Source organism: Bombina bombina, chromosome 2, assembly GCF_027579735.1.
Source record: "Bombina bombina isolate aBomBom1 chromosome 2, aBomBom1.pri, whole genome shotgun sequence".
Taxonomy (NCBI): domain Eukaryota; kingdom Metazoa; phylum Chordata; class Amphibia; order Anura; family Bombinatoridae; genus Bombina; species Bombina bombina.
This window is the reverse complement of record NC_069500.1, coordinates 4616612-4636559: the sequence shown is the minus strand read 5'-3', so window position 1 is coordinate 4636559 and position 19948 is coordinate 4616612. Positions and strand designations below refer to the sequence as shown.

Here is a 19948-nt window from a genome sequence, read left to right as displayed (position 1 = left end):
CAGTTGAGGCCTCCTTTGGGAGAAAGGTTCTTCAAGCGGTGGTGCCTTCATTTTAGGTCTGTTTACCTTTTATTCTCCCTCCCTATCCATTCTGTGTCCTCTCTGGTTTGGGTATTGGGTTCCCAACAGTAATTGAATGGATTTGTGGACTCTCCATGCCATTGGAAAGAAAACAGAATTTATTTCCTATGGCATAGAGAGTCCACGATTCATTCCAGTTACTAGTGGGATGTTCTCTCCTGGCCAGTTGGAGGCGGTAAAGAGCACCCCAGCTAAGCTGTTAAGTATTACTTCTCTTACCCATAACCCCCAGTCATTCTCTTTTCCTTGATCACGGGAGGATGGTGAAGAAGGTGTCTGAAGATATTAATCCTTTAATGGGTACTTTCCATGCAAGCAAGGATTTGGGGCTTTGCTGTGTCCATGTCAATTTCCTTGGTAGGAGTTGTTACGGTTACCCTTAGTCTCGCTGAGAGATGGACCGCTTAGTAGCCTGGATCCCTATTGCTAAAGAGGGGAGAAGCTGCTTTCCATAGTATTCTATATGAGTCTCGCAAATATAGAATAATCTCCCTTAGCTGCAGTACAGCTAGGATACCCTTCTGCCCACAAAAACGAGTCAACGCTGCGATTGAGGGTCAAACAAGAACTCAGGACTGGGATGCCCAGCCTGCTTTTTATTAAGGTTACATGCACACAGGGCACTCCCAGGGGGAGAGGGGGGGAAGCACAAAATCCCCCATCACACATTTAGATAGAGAGCACTGTCCTTTGACAGGCCACAATAGGATTACAGTACTTAAGATAACAAGTTTACAAGTTCATCTTATCAATTAGCAGTCTGGCTCCAGAGGTGATTAGACAATAGTTTCTAAAAGCTGAAAAAAAAGAGTTAACTCTTTATGAAATGAAACTTGTTACGGTTTTCTTGGAGCCCTTCTTAGGCGCTGGCTTGCTGGTTCAGGCATTGCTGCTGGGAAATAAGCTCTTCACAACAAAATAACTAATGCTTCTGTAACAGGAGTAATGGTGGCTTTTAGCAGTTAAAAGGCTGTGAGGTGGTCCTTGCTTTATTTCTAACACTTATGCTACCCCATTGATAGAAAACCAGAGTTGGTTACTCTGTTTTTTCTTTTTCTACAGGTCCCTGACAGATGTTGGTGTCTCAGTTACACCTTAGAAGCTGTTCCTGCCATGCAGCCGGATCCACAGGTATGTGCTTTTGCCTCCTAGGTATTGAGGGCAGCACTTTAAAGGTTAATCCTCTGTGAATCTCTTTTATGGGTCTCACTTTATTTCCTGGGTATAGGAATTTGAGTTTAGGCTGTATTAGGGCATCTAAGTGTGTTGTTTTTTTTTGTTTGTTTTATTTTTTAATTAAAAAAAAATAATAAAAAAAAATACTACAAGAACAGGAGAATCTTAAGGGGTTAATTTTTAGCACTAGATTTTGAGGCTGACTACACCTGGATGTTTCATGGTTATTTTACTTTCCCTGATTTGGTATGTTTTTATTTCGAATTTGTGTGGCAGTGTTTTTGTTTTTAAGTTTGGCGCTTGCTTCGCGCGCTTGGAGCCGGTGACGTTGTGGTCACGTGTTTCTCCGCTCTTCCACTTTGGTTTTCACAGCGTCCTGAGTGGCGTGCTTCTTGGAGCTGCTGCTTAGGGTAATATTGTCCTGTCGACTGGATGTAGGATCCTTTGGTTCAAGAGGGTCAATTCATGACAACTATAGATCTGAAGGATGCCTATCTTCATGTTCCCATTCACAGGGATAATTACCAGTATCTGAGGTTTGCCTTCCTAAACAAACATTTCCAGTTTGTTGCCCTTCCATTTGGCCTTGCTACGGCTCCCAGAATTTTCACAAAGGTTCTGGGGGCTCTTTTGGCAGTGGTCAGGTCTCAGGGCATTGCTGTGGTGCCTTATTTGGACGACATCTTTCTTCAGGCGCCATCTTTTCATCTAGCAAAATCTCATACATATAGAGATCTATTACTACGTTCCCACGGGTGGAATGTGAATCTGGGGAAGAGTTCTCTTTTTCCAGATACAAGGGTATGTTTCTTGGGATCAATAATAGATTCTGTCAATGAAGGTTTTTCTGACAGACTTCTTACTTCATGCCTTTTTCTCCAGTCTGTGATTCATCCATCAGTAGCTCAATGCATGAAGGTGATTGGTCTGATGGTAGCTTCTATCGACATCATTCCTTATGTTCGGTTCCATCTGAGACCTTTGCAACTATGCATGCTCAGACAATGGAACGGAGACCCTTCAATTCTTTTGCAGAGGATAGTTCTGGATCCTCTAACATGAGACTCTCTCTTGTGGTGGATGTCTCAGGATCATCTGCCTCGGGGCACGTGTTTCCAGAGACCTTCCTGGGTGATTGTGTCCACGGATGCCAGTCTTTTAGGCTGGGGAGCAGTTTGGGGCTCAATAAAGGCGCAGGGTCTGTGGACTCCGGAAGAGTTTGCTCTTCCTATAAACATTTTGAAGTTGAGAGCAATCTTCAATGCTTTGACAGTTTGGCCTCAATTAGCCTTGCTCCGGTTTATCAGATTTCAGTCAGACAATATCACTTCAGTGGCCTACATCAATCACCAGGGAGAAACTCGGAGTTCCTTAGCAATGAAGAAGGTGACTTGCATTCTTAAGTGGGTGGAATCTCTACATTGTCATCTCTCTGCCATCTACATCCCAGAGGTAAACAACTGGGAAGCAGATTTTTTGAGCAGGCAGACTTTTCATCCAGGAGAGTGGGCTCTCCATCCAGAGGTTTTTTACAATGATAACCCTCAGGTGGGAGTTCCGGAGTTGGATCTGATGGCATCACGTCATAACGCCAAACTTCTAAAGTACGGTTCAAGGTCAAGGGATCATCAACGAATCATCAAGCCGTTTTGATAGACGCTCTGGCGGTTCCTTGGATCTTCAATCTAGCATACCTATTTCCTCCATTTGCTCTTCCATGTGTCATCGTTTGTGTCAAACAGGAGAAAAACGTCTGTGATCCTAATAGCTCCTGCATGGCCTTGCAGGATCTGGTTTGCAGATCTGGTAAGGATGTCATCTCTTCCACCGTGGAAGTTTCCTCTGAGGAAGTACCTTCTAATTCAGGGCCCTTTCCTTCATCCAAATCTGACTAACTGCTTAGAGATTGAAAGCCTAGTTTTGGCTAGATGTGGTTTTTCTGAGAATGTCATAGATACTATGCTTCAGGCTCGTTATCCTGTTACTCGTAAGATTTACCATAGGGTATGGCGTAAATACCTTTTTATTAGTGTGATTCTAAGGGGTTCTCTTGGAACAAAGTTTAAGTTCCTCGAAATTTTGGCTTTTCTTCAGGAAGGTCTGGAGAAAGGTTTGTTAGTTAGTACTATAAAGGGTCAGATTTCAGCATTGTCCATTCTTCTGCACAAACGTTTGGCAGTTCTGCCAGATGTTCAGTCTTTTGTTCAGGCTTTGGTCAGAATTAAGCCTGTGTTTAAGTCGGTTGCTCCTCCTTGGAGCCTTAATCTTGTTCTTAAAGTTTTACAGCAGACACCATTTTGAGCCGATGCATTCTGTTGGTATTAAACTGTTGTCTTGGAAGGTTTTGTTTCTTATTGCTATTGCTTCTGCTTGTAGAGTTTCTGAGCTTTCGGCTCTGCAATTTGATTCCCCTTACCTCATTTTTCATGCTGATAAGGCCGTCCTTCGTAATAAGCTAGGGTTTCTCCCTAAGGTAGTGTCGGATTGCAATATTAATCTGGAAATTGTTGTTCCCTCTTCTTGTCCTAATCCTTCTTCCCAGACCAAACGTCTTTTACATAATTTGGCTGTTGTGCGTGCTCTTAAATTTTACCTTCAAGCAACTAAAGATTTTTGGAAATCTGCTCTGTTCATTGTTTTTTTCTGGTAAACGTAAGGGTCAGATGGCCACATCTACTACTCTTTCTCTCTGGTTGAGAGGTGTTATTCGTTTAGCTTATGAGACAGCTGGACAGCAGCCTCCTGAGATAATTACGGCTCATTCCACTAGAGCAGTCTCATCTTCTTGGGCTTTCAAGAATGAAGCCTCTGTGGAACAGATTTGCAAGGCGGCCACATGGCCTCTATTAGAATTTTTTTCAAATGTGATACTTTTGCCTCAGCTGAGGCTTCATATGGGAGAAAGGTAGGTTCTTCAAGTGGTGGTGCCTTTGGTCTAGGCCTAACTGTCTTGTTTCTCCCTCCCTTTCATTCTGTGTCCTCTAGCTTGGGTATTGGTTGCCACTAGTAATTGGAATGAATTGTGGACTCTCCATGCCATAGGAAAGAAAACAAAATGTATGCTTACCTGATAAATGTATTTCTTTCCGGGCATAGAGAGTCCACGACCCAACCTTGTTTAAATTCAGACAACAGTTTTTCTGTAGAATCCTCAGACACCTCTATATCCTTGTGTTAATTCTTTTTCCGATACCTTCGGCCGAATGACTGGGGGTTATGGGTAAGGGAAGTGATACTTAACAGCTTTGATGGGGTGATCTTTGCCGCCTCCTTCTGGCCAAGAGAGAATATCCCACTAGTAATTGGAATGAATCGTGGACTTTCTATGCCCGGAAAGAAATACATTTATCAGGTAAGCATACATTTAGTTTTATGCTTACCTGATTAATTATTTTCTTTCCTGGCATGGAGAGTCCACAACCCGCCCTGTAAGTCTATTTGAGGTGGAATTTATTTTATATAGACTTCAGGCAGCTATAAACCCTAGTGTTCTACCTTTCCTTTATTCCCTCGGCTCAATGACTGGTGGAGTATGGGTAGTGGGAGGATACTTAAGCTCTGGCTAGGGTGTCTGTGCCTCCTCCTGGTGGCCAGGAGGTGAATTTCCCAACAGTAATTGAATGGACTCATGGACTCCATGCCAGGAAAGAAAATAATTTATCAGGTAAGCATACATTTTATTTCCTCTGTTGTTGGTTCTTTGTCGGCACTAACATCCCCTATCAGGTTTAACCCTCTTCGTTCCTCTCGCAGAGACCTACCGGCCTGGTACAAGTCTGCTCTGTTTAATGAACTCTATTTCATCGCGGATGGTGGGACAGTCTGGCTGGAGGTTCCTGTTGACTCATCTGGTGATGACGATCTTCTGAGATTGGGGTCTAAAGAGCTTTCAGGCATGAGGAGCCTCCTGCAGGAATATGGGCGATTTGCTTACCTTGAAGGTGACACCAGTGCCACAGTTTATCACAGTACTGTTTAAATCTAAACATACGTGTGTATCATCACTTTTTGTATGTTACAGTACACGTGTGTATCATCACTTGTTGTATGTGCAGTACATGTGTGTATCAGTCACCTGTATGTCACAGTACACGTGTGTATTAGTTACTTGCTGCATGTCCCAGCACACGTGTGTATCATCACTTGTTGTATGTTACAGTACATGTGTGTATCATCACTTGTTGTATGTTACAGTACACGTGTGTATCATCACTTGTTGTATGTTACAGTACACGTGTATATCATCACTTGTTGTATGTTACAGTACATGTGTGTATCATGACTTGTTGTATGTTACAGTACACGTGTGTATCATCACTTGTTGTATGTGCAGTACATGTGTGTATCAGTCACCTGTATGTCACAGTACACTTGTATATCATCACTTGTATGCCCCAGTGTGTATTAGTCACTTGCTGTATGTCCCAGCACACGTGTGTATATCAGTTACTTGCTGTATGTCCCAGCACACGTGTGTATCAGTCACTTGCTGTATGTCCCAGCACACATGTGTATCAGTCACTTGCTGTATGTCCCAGCACACGTGTGTATCAGTCACTTGCTGTATGTCCCAGCACACGTGTGTATCAGTCACTTGCTGTATGTCCCAGCACACGTGTGTATCAGTCACTTGCTGTATGTCCCAGCACACGTGTGTATCAGTCACTTGCTGTATGTCCCAGCACACGTGTGTATCAGTCACTTGCTGTATGTCCCAGCACACGTGTGTATCAGTCACTTGCTGTATGTCCCAGCACACATGTGTATCAGTCACTTGCTGTATGTCCCAGTACACGTGTGTATCAGTCACCTGCTGTATGTCCCACAACACGTGTGTATCAGTCACTTGCTGTATGTCCCAGCACACATGTGCATTAGTTACTTGCTGTATGTCCCAGCACACGTGTGTATCAGTCACTTGCTGTATGTCCCAGCACACGTGTGCATTAGTTACTTGCTGTATGTCCCAGCACATGTGTGTATCAGTCACTTGCTGTATGTCCCAGCACACGTGTGTATCAGTCACTTGCTGTATGTCCCAGCACATGTGTGTATTAGTTTCTTGCTTTATGTCCCAGCACACGTGTGTATTAGTTACTTGCTGTATGTCCCAGCACACGTGTGTATCAGTCACTTGCTGTATGTCCCAGCACACGTGTGTATCAGTCACTTGCTTTATGTCCCAGCACACGTGTGTATTAGTTACTTGCTGTATGTCCCAGCACACGTGTGTATCAGTCACTTGCTGTATGTCCCAGCACATGTGTGTATCAGTTACTTGCTGTATGTCCCAGCACACGTGTGTATTAGTTACTTGCTGTATGTCCCAGCACACGTGTGTATCAGTCACTTGCTTTATGTCCCAGCACACATGTGTATCAGTCACTTGCTGTATGTCCCAGCACATGTGTGTATTAGTTACTTGCTGTATGTCCCAGCACACGTGTGTATCAGTCACTTGCTGTATGTCCCAGCAGATGTGTGTATTAGTTACTTGCTGTATGTCCCAGCACACGTGTGTATTAGTTACTTGCTGTATGTCCCAGCACACGTGTGTATTAGTTACTTTCTGTATGTCCAGCACATGTGTGTATTAGTCACTTGCTGTATGTCCCAGCACACGTGTGTATCAGTCACTTGCTGTATTTCCCAGCAGATGTGTGTATTAGTTACTTGCTGTATGTCCCAGCACACGTGTGTATTAGTTACTTGCTGTATGTCCCAGCACACGTGTGTATTAGTTACTTGCTGTATGTCCCAGCACACGTGTGTATTAGTTACTTGCTGTATGTCCCAGCACACGTGTGTATCAGTCACTTGCTGTATGTCCCAGCACACGTGTGTATCAGTCACTTGCTGTATGTCCCAGCAGATGTGTGTATTAGTTACTTGCTGTATGTCCCAGCACACGTGTGTATCAGTCACTTGCTGTATGTCCCAGCACACGTGTGTATTAGTTACTTGCTGTATGTCCCAGCACACGTGTGTATCAGTTACTTGCTGTATGTCCCAGCACACGTGTGTATCAGTCACTTGCTGTATGTCCCAGCACACGTGTGTATCAGTTACTTGCTGTATGTCCCAGCACACGTGTGTATCAGTCACTTGCTGTATGTCCCAGCACACGTGTGTATCAGTCACTTGCTGTATGTCCCAGCACACGTGTGTATCAGTCACTTGCTGTATGTCCCAGCACACGTGTGTATTAGTTACTTGCTGTATGTCCCAGCACACGTGTGTATCAGTCACTTGCTGTATGTCCCAGCACACGTGTGTATCAGTTGCTGTATGTCCCAGCACACGTGTATATCAGTCACTTGCTGTATGTCCCAGCACACGTGTGTATCAGTCACTTGCTGTATGTCCCAGCACACATGTGCATTAGTTACTTGCTGTATGTCCCAGCACACGTGTGTATCAGTCACTTGCTGTATGTCCCAGCACACGTGTGTATCAGTCACTTGCTGTATGTCCCAGCACACGTGTGCATTAGTTACTTGCTGTATGTCCCAGCACATGTGTGTATCAGTCACTTGCTGTATGTCCCAGCACACGTGTGTATCAGTCACTTGCTGTATGTCCCAGCACATGTGTGTATTAGTTACTTGCTTTATGTCCCAGCACACGTGTGTATCAGTCACTTGCTGTATGTCCCAGCACACGTGTGTATCAGTCACTTGCTGTATGTCCCAGCACACGTGTGTATTAGTTTTTTGCTGTATGTCCCACCACACGTGTATTAGTTATTTGCTGTATGTCCCAGCACACGTGTGTATCAGTCACTTGCTGTATGTCCCAGCACATGTGTGTATCAGTCACTTGCTTTATGTCCCAGCAGATGTGTGTATTAGTTACTTGCTGTATGTCCCAGCACACGTGTGTATTAGTTACTTGCTGTATGTCCCAGCACACGTGTGTATTAGTTACTTGCTGTATGTCCAGCACATGTGTGTATTAGTCACTTGCTGTATGTCCCAGCACACGTGTGTATCAGTCACTTGCTGTATGTCCCAGCAGATGTGTGTATTAGTTACTTGCTGTATGTCCCAGCACACGTGTGTATTAGTTACTTGCTGTATGTCCCAGCACACGTGTGTATCAGTCACTTGCTCTATGTCCCAGCACACGTGTGTATTAGTTACTTGCTGTATGTCCCAGCACACGTGTGTATCAGTCACTTGCTGTATGTCCCAGCACACGTGTGTATCAGTCACTTGCTGTATGTCCCAGCACACGTGTGTATCAGTCACTTGCTGTATGTCCCAGCACACGTGTGTATCAGTCACTTGCTGTATGTCCCAGCACACTTGTGTATTAGTCACTTGCTGTATGTCCCAGCACACGTGTGTATCAGTCACTTGCTGTATGTCCCAGCACACGTGTGTATCAGTTATTTGCTGTATGTCCCAGCACACGTGTGTATCAGTTACTTGCTGTATGTCCCAGCACACGTGTGTATCAGTTACTTGCTGTATGTCCCAGCACACGTGTGTATCAGTTACTTGCTGTATGTCCCAGCACACGTGTGTATTAGTTACTTGCTGTATGTCCCAGCACACGTGTGTATCAGTCACTTGCTGTATGTCCCAGCACACGTGTGTATCAGTTACTTGCTGTATGTCCCAGCACATGTGTGTATTAGTTACTTGCTGTATGTCCCAGCACACGTGTGTGTATCAGTCACTTGCTCTATGTCCCAGCACACGTGTGTATCAGTTACTTGCTGTATGTCCCAGCACATGTGTGTATGAGTTACTTGCTGTATGTCCCAGCACATGTGTGTATCAGTCACTTGCTGTATGTCCCAGCACATGTGTGTATTAGTTACTTGCTGTATGTACCAGCACACGTGTGTGTATCAGTCACTTGCTCTATGTCCCAGCACACGTGTGTATCAGTTACTTGCTGTATGTCCCAGCACACGTGTGTATCAGTCACTTGCTGTATGTCCCAGCACACGTGTGTATCAGTCACTTGCTGTATGTCCCAGCACACGTGTGTATCAGTTACTTGCTGTATGTCCCAGCACACGTGTGTATCAGTCACTTGCTGTATGTCCCAGCACACGTGTGTATCAGTCACTTGCTGTATGTCCCAGCACATGTGTGTATTAGTTTCTTGCTTTATGTCCCAGCACACGTGTGTATTAGTTACTTGCTGTATGTCCCAGCACACGTGTGTATCAGTCACTTGCTGTATGTCCCAGCACACGTGTGTATCAGTCACTTGCTTTATGTCCCAGCACACGTGTGTATTAGTTACTTGCTGTATGTCCCAGCACACGTGTGTATCAGTCACTTGCTGTATGTCCCAGCACACGTGTGTATCAGTCACTTGCTTTATGTCCCAGCACACATGTGTATCAGTCACTTGCTGTATGTCCCAGCACATGTGTGTATTAGTTACTTGCTGTATGTCCCAGCACACGTGTGTATCAGTCACTTGCTGTATGTCCCAGCAGATGTGTGTATTAGTTACTTGCTGTATGTCCCAGCACACGTGTGTATTAGTTACTTGCTGTATGTCCCAGCACACGTGTGTATTAGTTACTTTCTGTATGTCCAGCACATGTGTGTATTAGTCACTTGCTGTATGTCCCAGCACACGTGTGTATCAGTCACTTGCTGTATTTCCCAGCAGATGTGTGTATTAGTTACTTGCTGTATGTCCCAGCACACGTGTGTATTAGTTACTTGCTGTATGTCCCAGCACACGTGTGTATTAGTTACTTGCTGTATGTCCCAGCACACGTGTGTATTAGTTACTTGCTGTATGTCCCAGCACACGTGTGTATCAGTCACTTGCTGTATGTCCCAGCACACGTGTGTATCAGTCACTTGCTGTATGTCCCAGCAGATGTGTGTATTAGTTACTTGCTGTATGTCCCAGCACACGTGTGTATCAGTCACTTGCTGTATGTCCCAGCACACGTGTGTATTAGTTACTTGCTGTATGTCCCAGCACACGTGTGTATCAGTTACTTGCTGTATGTCCCAGCACACGTGTGTATCAGTCACTTGCTGTATGTCCCAGCACACGTGTGTATCAGTTACTTGCTGTATGTCCCAGCACACGTGTGTATCAGTCACTTGCTGTATGTCCCAGCACACGTGTGTATCAGTCACTTGCTGTATGTCCCAGCACACGTGTGTATCAGTCACTTGCTGTATGTCCCAGCACACGTGTGTATTAGTTACTTGCTGTATGTCCCAGCACACGTGTGTATCAGTCACTTGCTGTATGTCCCAGCACACGTGTGTATCAGTTGCTGTATGTCCCAGCACACGTGTATATCAGTCACTTGCTGTATGTCCCAGCACACGTGTGTATCAGTCACTTGCTGTATGTCCCAGCACACATGTGCATTAGTTACTTGCTGTATGTCCCAGCACACGTGTGTATCAGTCACTTGCTGTATGTCCCAGCACACGTGTGTATCAGTCACTTGCTGTATGTCCCAGCACACGTGTGCATTAGTTACTTGCTGTATGTCCCAGCACATGTGTGTATCAGTCACTTGCTGTATGTCCCAGCACACGTGTGTATCAGTCACTTGCTGTATGTCCCAGCACATGTGTGTATTAGTTACTTGCTTTATGTCCCAGCACACGTGTGTATCAGTCACTTGCTGTATGTCCCAGCACACGTGTGTATCAGTCACTTGCTGTATGTCCCAGCACACGTGTGTATTAGTTTTTTGCTGTATGTCCCACCACACGTGTATTAGTTATTTGCTGTATGTCCCAGCACACGTGTGTATCAGTCACTTGCTGTATGTCCCAGCACATGTGTGTATCAGTCACTTGCTTTATGTCCCAGCAGATGTGTGTATTAGTTACTTGCTGTATGTCCCAGCACACGTGTGTATTAGTTACTTGCTGTATGTCCCAGCACACGTGTGTATTAGTTACTTGCTGTATGTCCAGCACATGTGTGTATTAGTCACTTGCTGTATGTCCCAGCACACGTGTGTATCAGTCACTTGCTGTATGTCCCAGCACACGTGTGTATTAGTTACTTGCTGTATGTCCCAGCACACGTGTGTATCAGTCACTTGCTGTATGTCCCAGCACACGTGTGTATCAGTCACTTGCTGTATGTCCCAGCACACGTGTGTATCAGTCACTTGCTGTATGTCCCAGCACACGTGTGTATCAGTCACTTGCTGTATGTCCCAGCACACTTGTGTATTAGTCACTTGCTGTATGTCCCAGCACACGTGTGTATCAGTCACTTGCTGTATGTCCCAGCACACGTGTGTATCAGTTATTTGCTGTATGTCCCAGCACACGTGTGTATCAGTTACTTGCTGTATGTCCCAGCACACGTGTGTATCAGTTACTTGCTGTATGTCCCAGCACACGTGTGTATCAGTTACTTGCTGTATGTCCCAGCACACGTGTGTATTAGTTACTTGCTGTATGTCCCAGCACACGTGTGTATCAGTCACTTGCTGTATGTCCCAGCACACGTGTGTATCAGTTACTTGCTGTATGTCCCAGCACATGTGTGTATTAGTTACTTGCTGTATGTCCCAGCACACGTGTGTGTATCAGTCACTTGCTCTATGTCCCAGCACACGTGTGTATCAGTTACTTGCTGTATGTCCCAGCACATGTGTGTATGAGTTACTTGCTGTATGTCCCAGCACATGTGTGTATCAGTCACTTGCTGTATGTCCCAGCACATGTGTGTATTAGTTACTTGCTGTATGTACCAGCACACGTGTGTGTATCAGTCACTTGCTCTATGTCCCAGCACACGTGTGTATCAGTTACTTGCTGTATGTCCCAGCACACGTGTGTATCAGTCACTTGCTGTATGTCCCAGCACACGTGTGTATCAGTTGCTTGCTGTATGTCCCAGCACACGTGTGTATTAGTCACTTGCTGTATGTCCCAGCACACGTGTGTATTAGTTACTTGCTGTATGTCCCAGCACACTTGTGTATCAGTCACTTGCTGTATGTCCCAGCACACGTGTGTATCAGTCACTTGCTGTATGTCCCAGCACACGTGTGTATCAGTTCCTTGCTGTATGTCCCAGCACACGTGTGTATCAGTCACTTGCTCTATGTCCCAGCACACGTGTGTATCAGTCACTTGCTGTATGTCCCAGTACACGTGTGTATTAGTCACTTGCTGTATGTCCCAGCACACGTGTGTATCAGTCACTTGCTGTATGTCCCAGCACACGTGTGTATTAGTTACTTGCTGTATGTCCCAGCACACGTGTGTATCAGTTACTTGCTGTATGTCCCAGCACACTTGTGTATCAGTCACTTGCTCTATGTCCCAGCAGATGTGTGTATCAGTCACTTGCTGTATGTCCCAGCACACGTGTGTATCAGTCACTTGCTGTATGTCCCAGCACACGTGTGTATTAGTTACTTGCTGTTTGCCCCAGCACACATGTGTATCAGTTATTTGCTGTATGTCCCAGCACACGTGTGTATCAGTTACTTGCTGTATGTCTCAGCACACGTGTGTATCAGTCACTTGATGTATGTCCCAGCACACGTGTGTATCAGTCACTTGATGTATGTCCCAGCACACGTGTGTATCAGTCACGTGCTCTATGTCCTAGCACATGTGTGTATCAGTTATTTGCTGTATGTCCCAGCACATGTGTGTATCAGTCACTTGCTGTATGTCCCAGCACACGTATGCATTAGTTACTTGCTGTATGTCCCAGCACACGTGTGTATTAGTCACTTGCTGTATGTCCCAGCACACGTGTGTATCAGTCACTTGCTGTATGTCCCAGCACATGTGTGTATCAGTCACTTGCTCTATGTCCCAGCACACGTGTGCATTAGTTACTTGCTGTATGTCCCAGCACACGTGTGTATCAGTCACTTGCTCTATGTCCCAGCACACGTATGCATTAGTTACTTGCTGTATGTCCCAGCACATGTGTGTATCAGTTACTTGCTGTATGTCCCAGCACACGTGTGTATCAGTCACTTGCTGTATGTCCCAGCACATGTGTGTATCAGTTACTTGCTGTATGTCCCAGCACATGTGTATATCAGTCACTTGCTGTATGTCCCAGCACACGTGTGTATTAGTTACTTGCTTTATGTCCCAGCACACGTGTGTATCAGTCACTTGCTGTATGTCCCAGCACATGTGTGTATTAGTTTTTTGCTGTATGTCCCACCACACGTGTATTAGTTATTTGCTGTATGTCCCAGCACACGTGTGTATCAGTCACTTGCTGTATGTCCCAGCACATGTGTGTATCAGTCACTTGCTCTATGTCCCAGCACACGTGTGCATTAGTTACTTGCTGTATGTCCAAGCACACGTGTGTATCAGTCACTTGCTCTATGTCCCAGCACACGTATGCATTAGTTACTTGCTGTATGTCCCAGCACATGTGTGTATCAGTTACTTGCTGTATGTCCCAGCACACGTGTGTATCAGTCACTTGCTGTATGTCCCAGCACACGTGTGTATCAGTCACTTGCTGTATGTCCCAGCACACGTGTGTATCAGTTACTTGCTGTATGTCCCAGCAGATGTGTGTATTAGTTTTTTGCTGTATGTCCCACCACACGTGTATTAGTTATTTGCTGTATGTCCCAGCACACGTGTGTATCAGTCACTTGCTGTATGTCCCAGCACATGTGTGTATCAGTCACTTGCTCTATGTCCCAGCACACGTGTGCATTAGTTACTTGCTGTATGTCCAAGCACACGTGTGTATCAGTCACTTGCTCTATGTCCCAGCACACGTATGCATTAGTTACTTGCTGTATGTCCCAGCACATGTGTGTATCAGTTACTTGCTGTATGTCCCAGCACACGTGTGTATCAGTCACTTGCTGTATGTCCCAGCACATGTGTGTATCAGTTACTTGCTGTATGTCCCAGCACACGTGTGTATCAGTCACTTGCTGTATGTCCCAGCACATGTGTGTATCAGTTACTTGCTGTATGTCCCAGCACACGTGTGTATCAGTCACTTGCTGTATGTCCCAGCACACGTGTGTATTAGTTACTTGCTGTATGTCCCAGCACACGTGTGTATCAGTTACTTGCTGTATGTCCCAGCACACATGTGTATCAGTCACTTGCTGTATGTCCCAGCACACGTGTGTATCAGTCACTTGCTCTATGTCCCAGCACACGTGTGTATTAGTTACTTGCTGTATGTCCCAGCACACGTGTGTATCAGTCACTTGCTGTATGTCCCAGCACACGTGTGTATCAGTTACTTGCTGTATGTCCCAGCACATGTGTGTATTAGTTACTTGCTGTATGTCCCAGCACACGTGTGTGTATCAGTCACTTGCTCTATGTCCCAGCACACGTGTGTATCAGTTACTTGCTGTATGTCCCAGCACATGTGTGTATTAGTTACTTGCTGTATGTACCAGCACACGTGTGTGTATCAGTCACTTGCTCTATGTCCCAGCACACGTGTGTATCAGTTACTTGCTGTATGTCCCAGCACACGTGTGTATCAGTCACTTGCTGTATGTCCCAGCACACGTGTGTATCAGTCACTTGCTGTATGTCCCAGCACACGTGTGTATTAGTCACTTGCTGTATGTCCCAGCACACGTGTGTATTAGTTACTTGCTGTATGTCCCAGCACACGTGTGTATCAGTCACTTGCTGTATGTCCCAGCAGATGTGTGTATCAGTCACTTGCTGTATGTCCCAGCACACGTGTGTATCAGTCACTTGCTGTATGTCCCAGCACACGTGTGTATCAGTCACTTGCTGTATGTCCCAGCACACTTGTGTATCAGTCACTTGCTGTATGTCCCAGCACACGTGTGTATCAGTTACTTGCTGTATGTCCCAGCACACGTGTGTATTAGTTACTTGCTGTATGTCCCAGCACACTTGTGTATCAGTCACTTGCTGTATGTCCCAGCACACTTGCGTATCAGTCACTTGCTGTATGTCCCAGCACACGTGTGTATTAGTTACTTGCTGTATGTCCCAGCACATGTGTGTATTAGTTACTTGCTGTATGTCCCAGCACACTTGTGTATCAGTTCCTTGCTGTATGTCCCAGCACACGTGTGTATCAGTTCCTTGCTGTATGTCCCAGCACACGTGTGTATCAGTCACTTGCTGTATATCCCAGCACACGTGTGTATCAGTCACTTGCTCTATGTCCCAGCACATGTGTGTATTAGTTACTTGCTGTATGTCCCAGCACACGTGTGTATCAGTCACTTGCTGTATGTCCCAGCACATGTGTGTATCAGTCACTTGCTCTGTGTCCCAGCACACATGTGTATCAGTCACTTGCTGTATGTCCCAGCACACGTGTGTATCAGTCACTTGCCGTATGTCCCAGCACATGTGTGTATTAGTTACTTGCTGTATGTCCCAGCACACGTGTGTATCAGTTACTTGCTGTATGTCCCAGCACACGTGTGTATCAGTCACTTGCTGTATGTCCCAGCACACGTGTGTATCAGTCACTTGCTGTATGTCCCAGCACACGTGTGTATCAGTCACTTGCTGTATGTCCCAGCACACGTGTGTATCAGTTACTTGCTGTATGTCCCAGCACACTTGTGTATCAGTCACTTCCTCTATGTCCCAGCACACGTGTGTATCAGTCACTTGCTGTATGTCCCAGCACACGTGTGTATCAGTCACTTGCTGTATGTCCCAGCACACGTGTGTATCAGTCACTTGCTGTATGTCCCAGCACACGTGTGTATCAGTCACTTGCTGTATGTCCCAGCACACGTGTGTATCAGTCACTTGCTGTATGTCCCAGCACACGTGTGTATCAGTCACTTGCTGTATGTCCCAGCACACGTGTGCATTAGTTACTTGCTGTATGTCCCAGCACACGTGTGTATATGAGTCACTTGCTGTATGTCCCAGCACACATGTGTATCAGTCACTTGCTGTATGTCCCAGCACATGTGTGTATCAGTCACTTGCTGTATGTCCCAGCACATGTGTGCATTAGTTACTTGCTGTATGTCCCAGCACACGTGTGTATCAGTCACTTGCTGTATGTCCCAGCACATGTGTGCATTAGTTACTTGCTGTATGTCCCAGCACACGTGTGTATTAGTTACTTGCTGTTTGCCCCAGCACACATGTGTATCAGTTATTTGCTGTATGTCCCAGCACACGTGTGTATCAGTTACTTGCTGTATGTCCCAGCACACGTGTGTATCAGTCACTTGATGTATGTCCCAGCACACGTGTGTATCAGTCACTTGATGTATGTCCCAGCACACGTGTGTATCAGTCACGTGCTCTATGTCCTAGCACATGTGTGTATTAGTTACTTGCTGTTTGCCCCAGCACACGTGTGTATCAGTTATTTGCTGTATGTCCCAGCACATGTGTGTATCAGTCACTTGCTGTATGTCCCAGCACACGTATGCATTAGTTACTTGCTATATGTCCCAGCACACGTGTGTATTAGTCACTTGCTGTATGTCCCAGCACACGTGTGTATCAGTCACTTGCTGTATGTCCCAGCACATGTGTGTATCAGTCACTTGCTCTATGTCCCAGCACACGTGTGCATTAGTTACTTGCTGTATGTCCAAGCACACGTGTGTATCAGTCACTTGCTCTATGTCCCAGCACACGTATGCATTAGTTACTTGCTGTATGTCCCAGCACATGTGTGTATCAGTTACTTGCTGTATGTCCCAGCACACGTGTGTATCAGTCACTTGCTGTATGTCCCAGCACATGTGTGTATCAGTTACTTGCTGTATGTCCCAGCACATGTGTATATCAGTCACTTGCTGTATGTCCCAGCACACGTGTGTATCAGTCACTTGCTGTATGTCCCAGCACATGTGTGTATTAGTTACTTGCTTTATGTCCCAGCACACGTGTGTATCAGTCACTTGCTGTATGTCCCAGCACACGTGTGTATCAGTCACTTGCTGTATGTCCCAGCACACGTGTGTATTAGTTTTTTGCTGTATGTCCCACCACACGTGTATTAGTTATTTGCTGTATGTCCCAGCACACGTGTGTATCAGTCACTTGCTGTATGTCCCAGCACACGTGTGTATTAGTCACTTGCTGTATGTCCCAGCACATGTGTGTATCAGTCACTTGCTCTATGTCCCAGCACACGTGTGCATTAGTTACTTGCTGTATGTCCCAGCACACGTGTGTATCAGTCACTTGCTGTATGTCCCAGCACACGTGTGTATCAGTCACTTGCTGTATGTCCCAGCACACGTGTGTATTAGTTTTTTGCTGTATGTCCCACCACACGTGTATTAGTTATTTGCTGTATGTCCCAGCACACGTGTGTATCAGTCACTTGCTGTATGTCCCAGCACACGTGTGTATTAGTCACTTGCTGTATGTCCCAGCACACGTGTGTATCAGTCACTTGCTGTATGTCCCAGCACATGTGTGTATCAGTCACTTGCTCTATGTCCCAGCACACGTGTGCATTAGTTACTTGCTGTATGTCCCAGCACACGTGTGTATCAGTCACTTGCTCTATGTCCCAGCACACGTATGCATTAGTTACTTGCTGTATGTCCCAGCACATGTGTGTATCAGTTACTTGCTGTATGTCCCAGCACACATGTGTATCAGTCACTTGCTCTATGTCCCAGCACACGTATGCATTAGTTACTTGCTGTATGTCCCAGCACATGTGTGTATCAGTTACTTGCTGTATGTCCCAGCACACGTGTGTATCAGTCACTTGCTCTGTGTCCCAGCACACATGTGTATCAGTCACTTGCTGTATGTCCCAGCACACGTGTGTATCAGTCACTTGCTGTATGTCCCAGCACATGTGTGTATCAGTTACTTGCAGTATGTCCCAGCACACGTGTGTGTATCAGTCACTTGCTGTATGTCCCAGCACACGTGTGTATCAGTCACTTGCTGTATGTCCCAGCACATGTGTGTATTAGTTACTTGCTTTATGTCCCAGCACACGTGTGTATCAGTCACTTGCTGTATGTCCCAGCACACGTGTGTATTAGTTTTTTGCTGTATGTCCCACCACACGTGTATTAGTTATTTGCTGTATGTCCCAGCACACGTGTGTATCAGTCACTTGCTGTATGTCCCAGCACATGTGTGTATCAGTCACTTGCTGTATGTCCCAGCACATGTGTGTATCAGTTACTTGCTGTATGTCCCAGCACACGTGTGTATCAGTCACTTGCTGTATGTCCCAGCACACGTGTGTATTAGTTACTTGCTGTATGCCCCAGCACACGTGTGTATCAGTCACTTGCTGTATGTCCCAGCACACGTGTGTATCAGTCACTTGCTCTATGTCCCAGCACACGTGTGTATCAGTTACTTGCTGTATGTCCCAGCACACGTGTGTATCAGTCACTTGCTGTATGTCCCAGCACACGTGTGTATTAGTTACTTGCTGTATGTCCCAGCACACGTGTGTATTAGTTACTTGCTGTATGTCCCAGCACACGTGTGTATTAGTTACTTGCTGTATGTCCCAGCACATGTGTGTATCAGTCACTTGCTGTATGTCCCAGCACACATGTGTATCAGTCACTTGCTGTATGTCCCAGCACATGTGTGTATCAGTTACTTGCTGTATGTCCCAGCACACGTGTGTATTAGTTACTTGCTGTATGTCCCAGCAGATGTGTGTATTAGTTACTTGCTGTATGTCCAGCACATGTGTGTATTAGTCACTTGCTGTATGTCCCAGCACACGTGTGTATATCAGTCACTTGCAGTATGTCCCAGCAGATGTGTGTATTAGTCACTTGCTGTATGTCCCAGCACACGTGTGTATTAGTTACTTGCTGTATGTCCCAGCAGATGTGTGTATTAGTTACTTGCTGTATGTCCCAGCACACGTGTGTATTAGTTACTTGCTGTATGTCCCAGCACACGTGTGTATTAGTTACTTGCTGTATGTCCAGCACATGTGTGTATTAGTCACTTGCTGTATGTCCCAGCACACGTGTGTATATCAGTCACTTGCAGTATGTCCCAGCAGATGTGTGTATTAGTCACTTGCTGTATGTCCCAGCACACGTGTGTATTAGTTACTTGCTGTATGTCCCAGCACACGTGTGTATCAGTCACTTGCTCTATGTCCCAGCACACGTGTGTATTAGTTACTTGCTGTATGTCCCAGCACACGTGTGTATCAGTCACTTGCTCTATGTCCCAGCACACGTGTGTATCAGTCACTTGCTGTATGTCCCAGCACATGTGTGTATCAGTTACTTGCTGTATGTCCCAGCACACGTGTGTATCAGTCACTTGCTGTATGTCCCAGCACACGTGTGTATTAGTTACTTGCTGTATGTCCCAGCACACGTGTGTATCAGTTACTTGCTGTATGTCCCAGCACACATGTGTATCAGTCACTTGCTGTATGTCCCAGCACACGTGTGTATCAGTCACTTGCTCTATGTCCCAGCACACGTGTGTATTAGTTACTTGCTCTATGTCCCAGCACACGTGTGTATCAGTCACTTGCTGTATGTCCCAGCACACGTGTGTATCAGTTACTTGCTGTATGTCCCAGCACATGTGTGTATTAGTTACTTGCTGTATGTCCCAGCACACGTGTGTGTATCAGTCACTTGCTCTATGTCCCAGCACACGTGTGTGTATCAGTCACTTGCTGTATGTCCCAGCACATGTGTGTATTAGTTACTTGCTGTATGTACCAGCACACGTGTGTGTATCAGTCACTTGCTCTATGTCCCAGCACACGT

At 45.7% G+C, this 19948-nt stretch overlaps 1 protein-coding gene across 1 annotated transcript in view; it reads left to right on the top strand.

Moving 5' to 3' along the window:
* Positions 1 to 229: 229 nt before the first annotated feature.
* Positions 230 to 19948, top strand: part of LOC128650466 (non-lysosomal glucosylceramidase) — a 197318-nt gene continuing 177599 nt past the window's right edge. The window contains exons 1-4 of the mRNA XM_053704419.1: positions 230 to 256; positions 1144 to 1212; positions 4140 to 4162; positions 4984 to 5198. Of these exons, the coding sequence (XP_053560394.1) occupies positions 230 to 256; positions 1144 to 1212; positions 4140 to 4162; positions 4984 to 5198 (334 nt within the window). The remainder of the gene's footprint in view (positions 257 to 1143; positions 1213 to 4139; positions 4163 to 4983; positions 5199 to 19948) is intronic.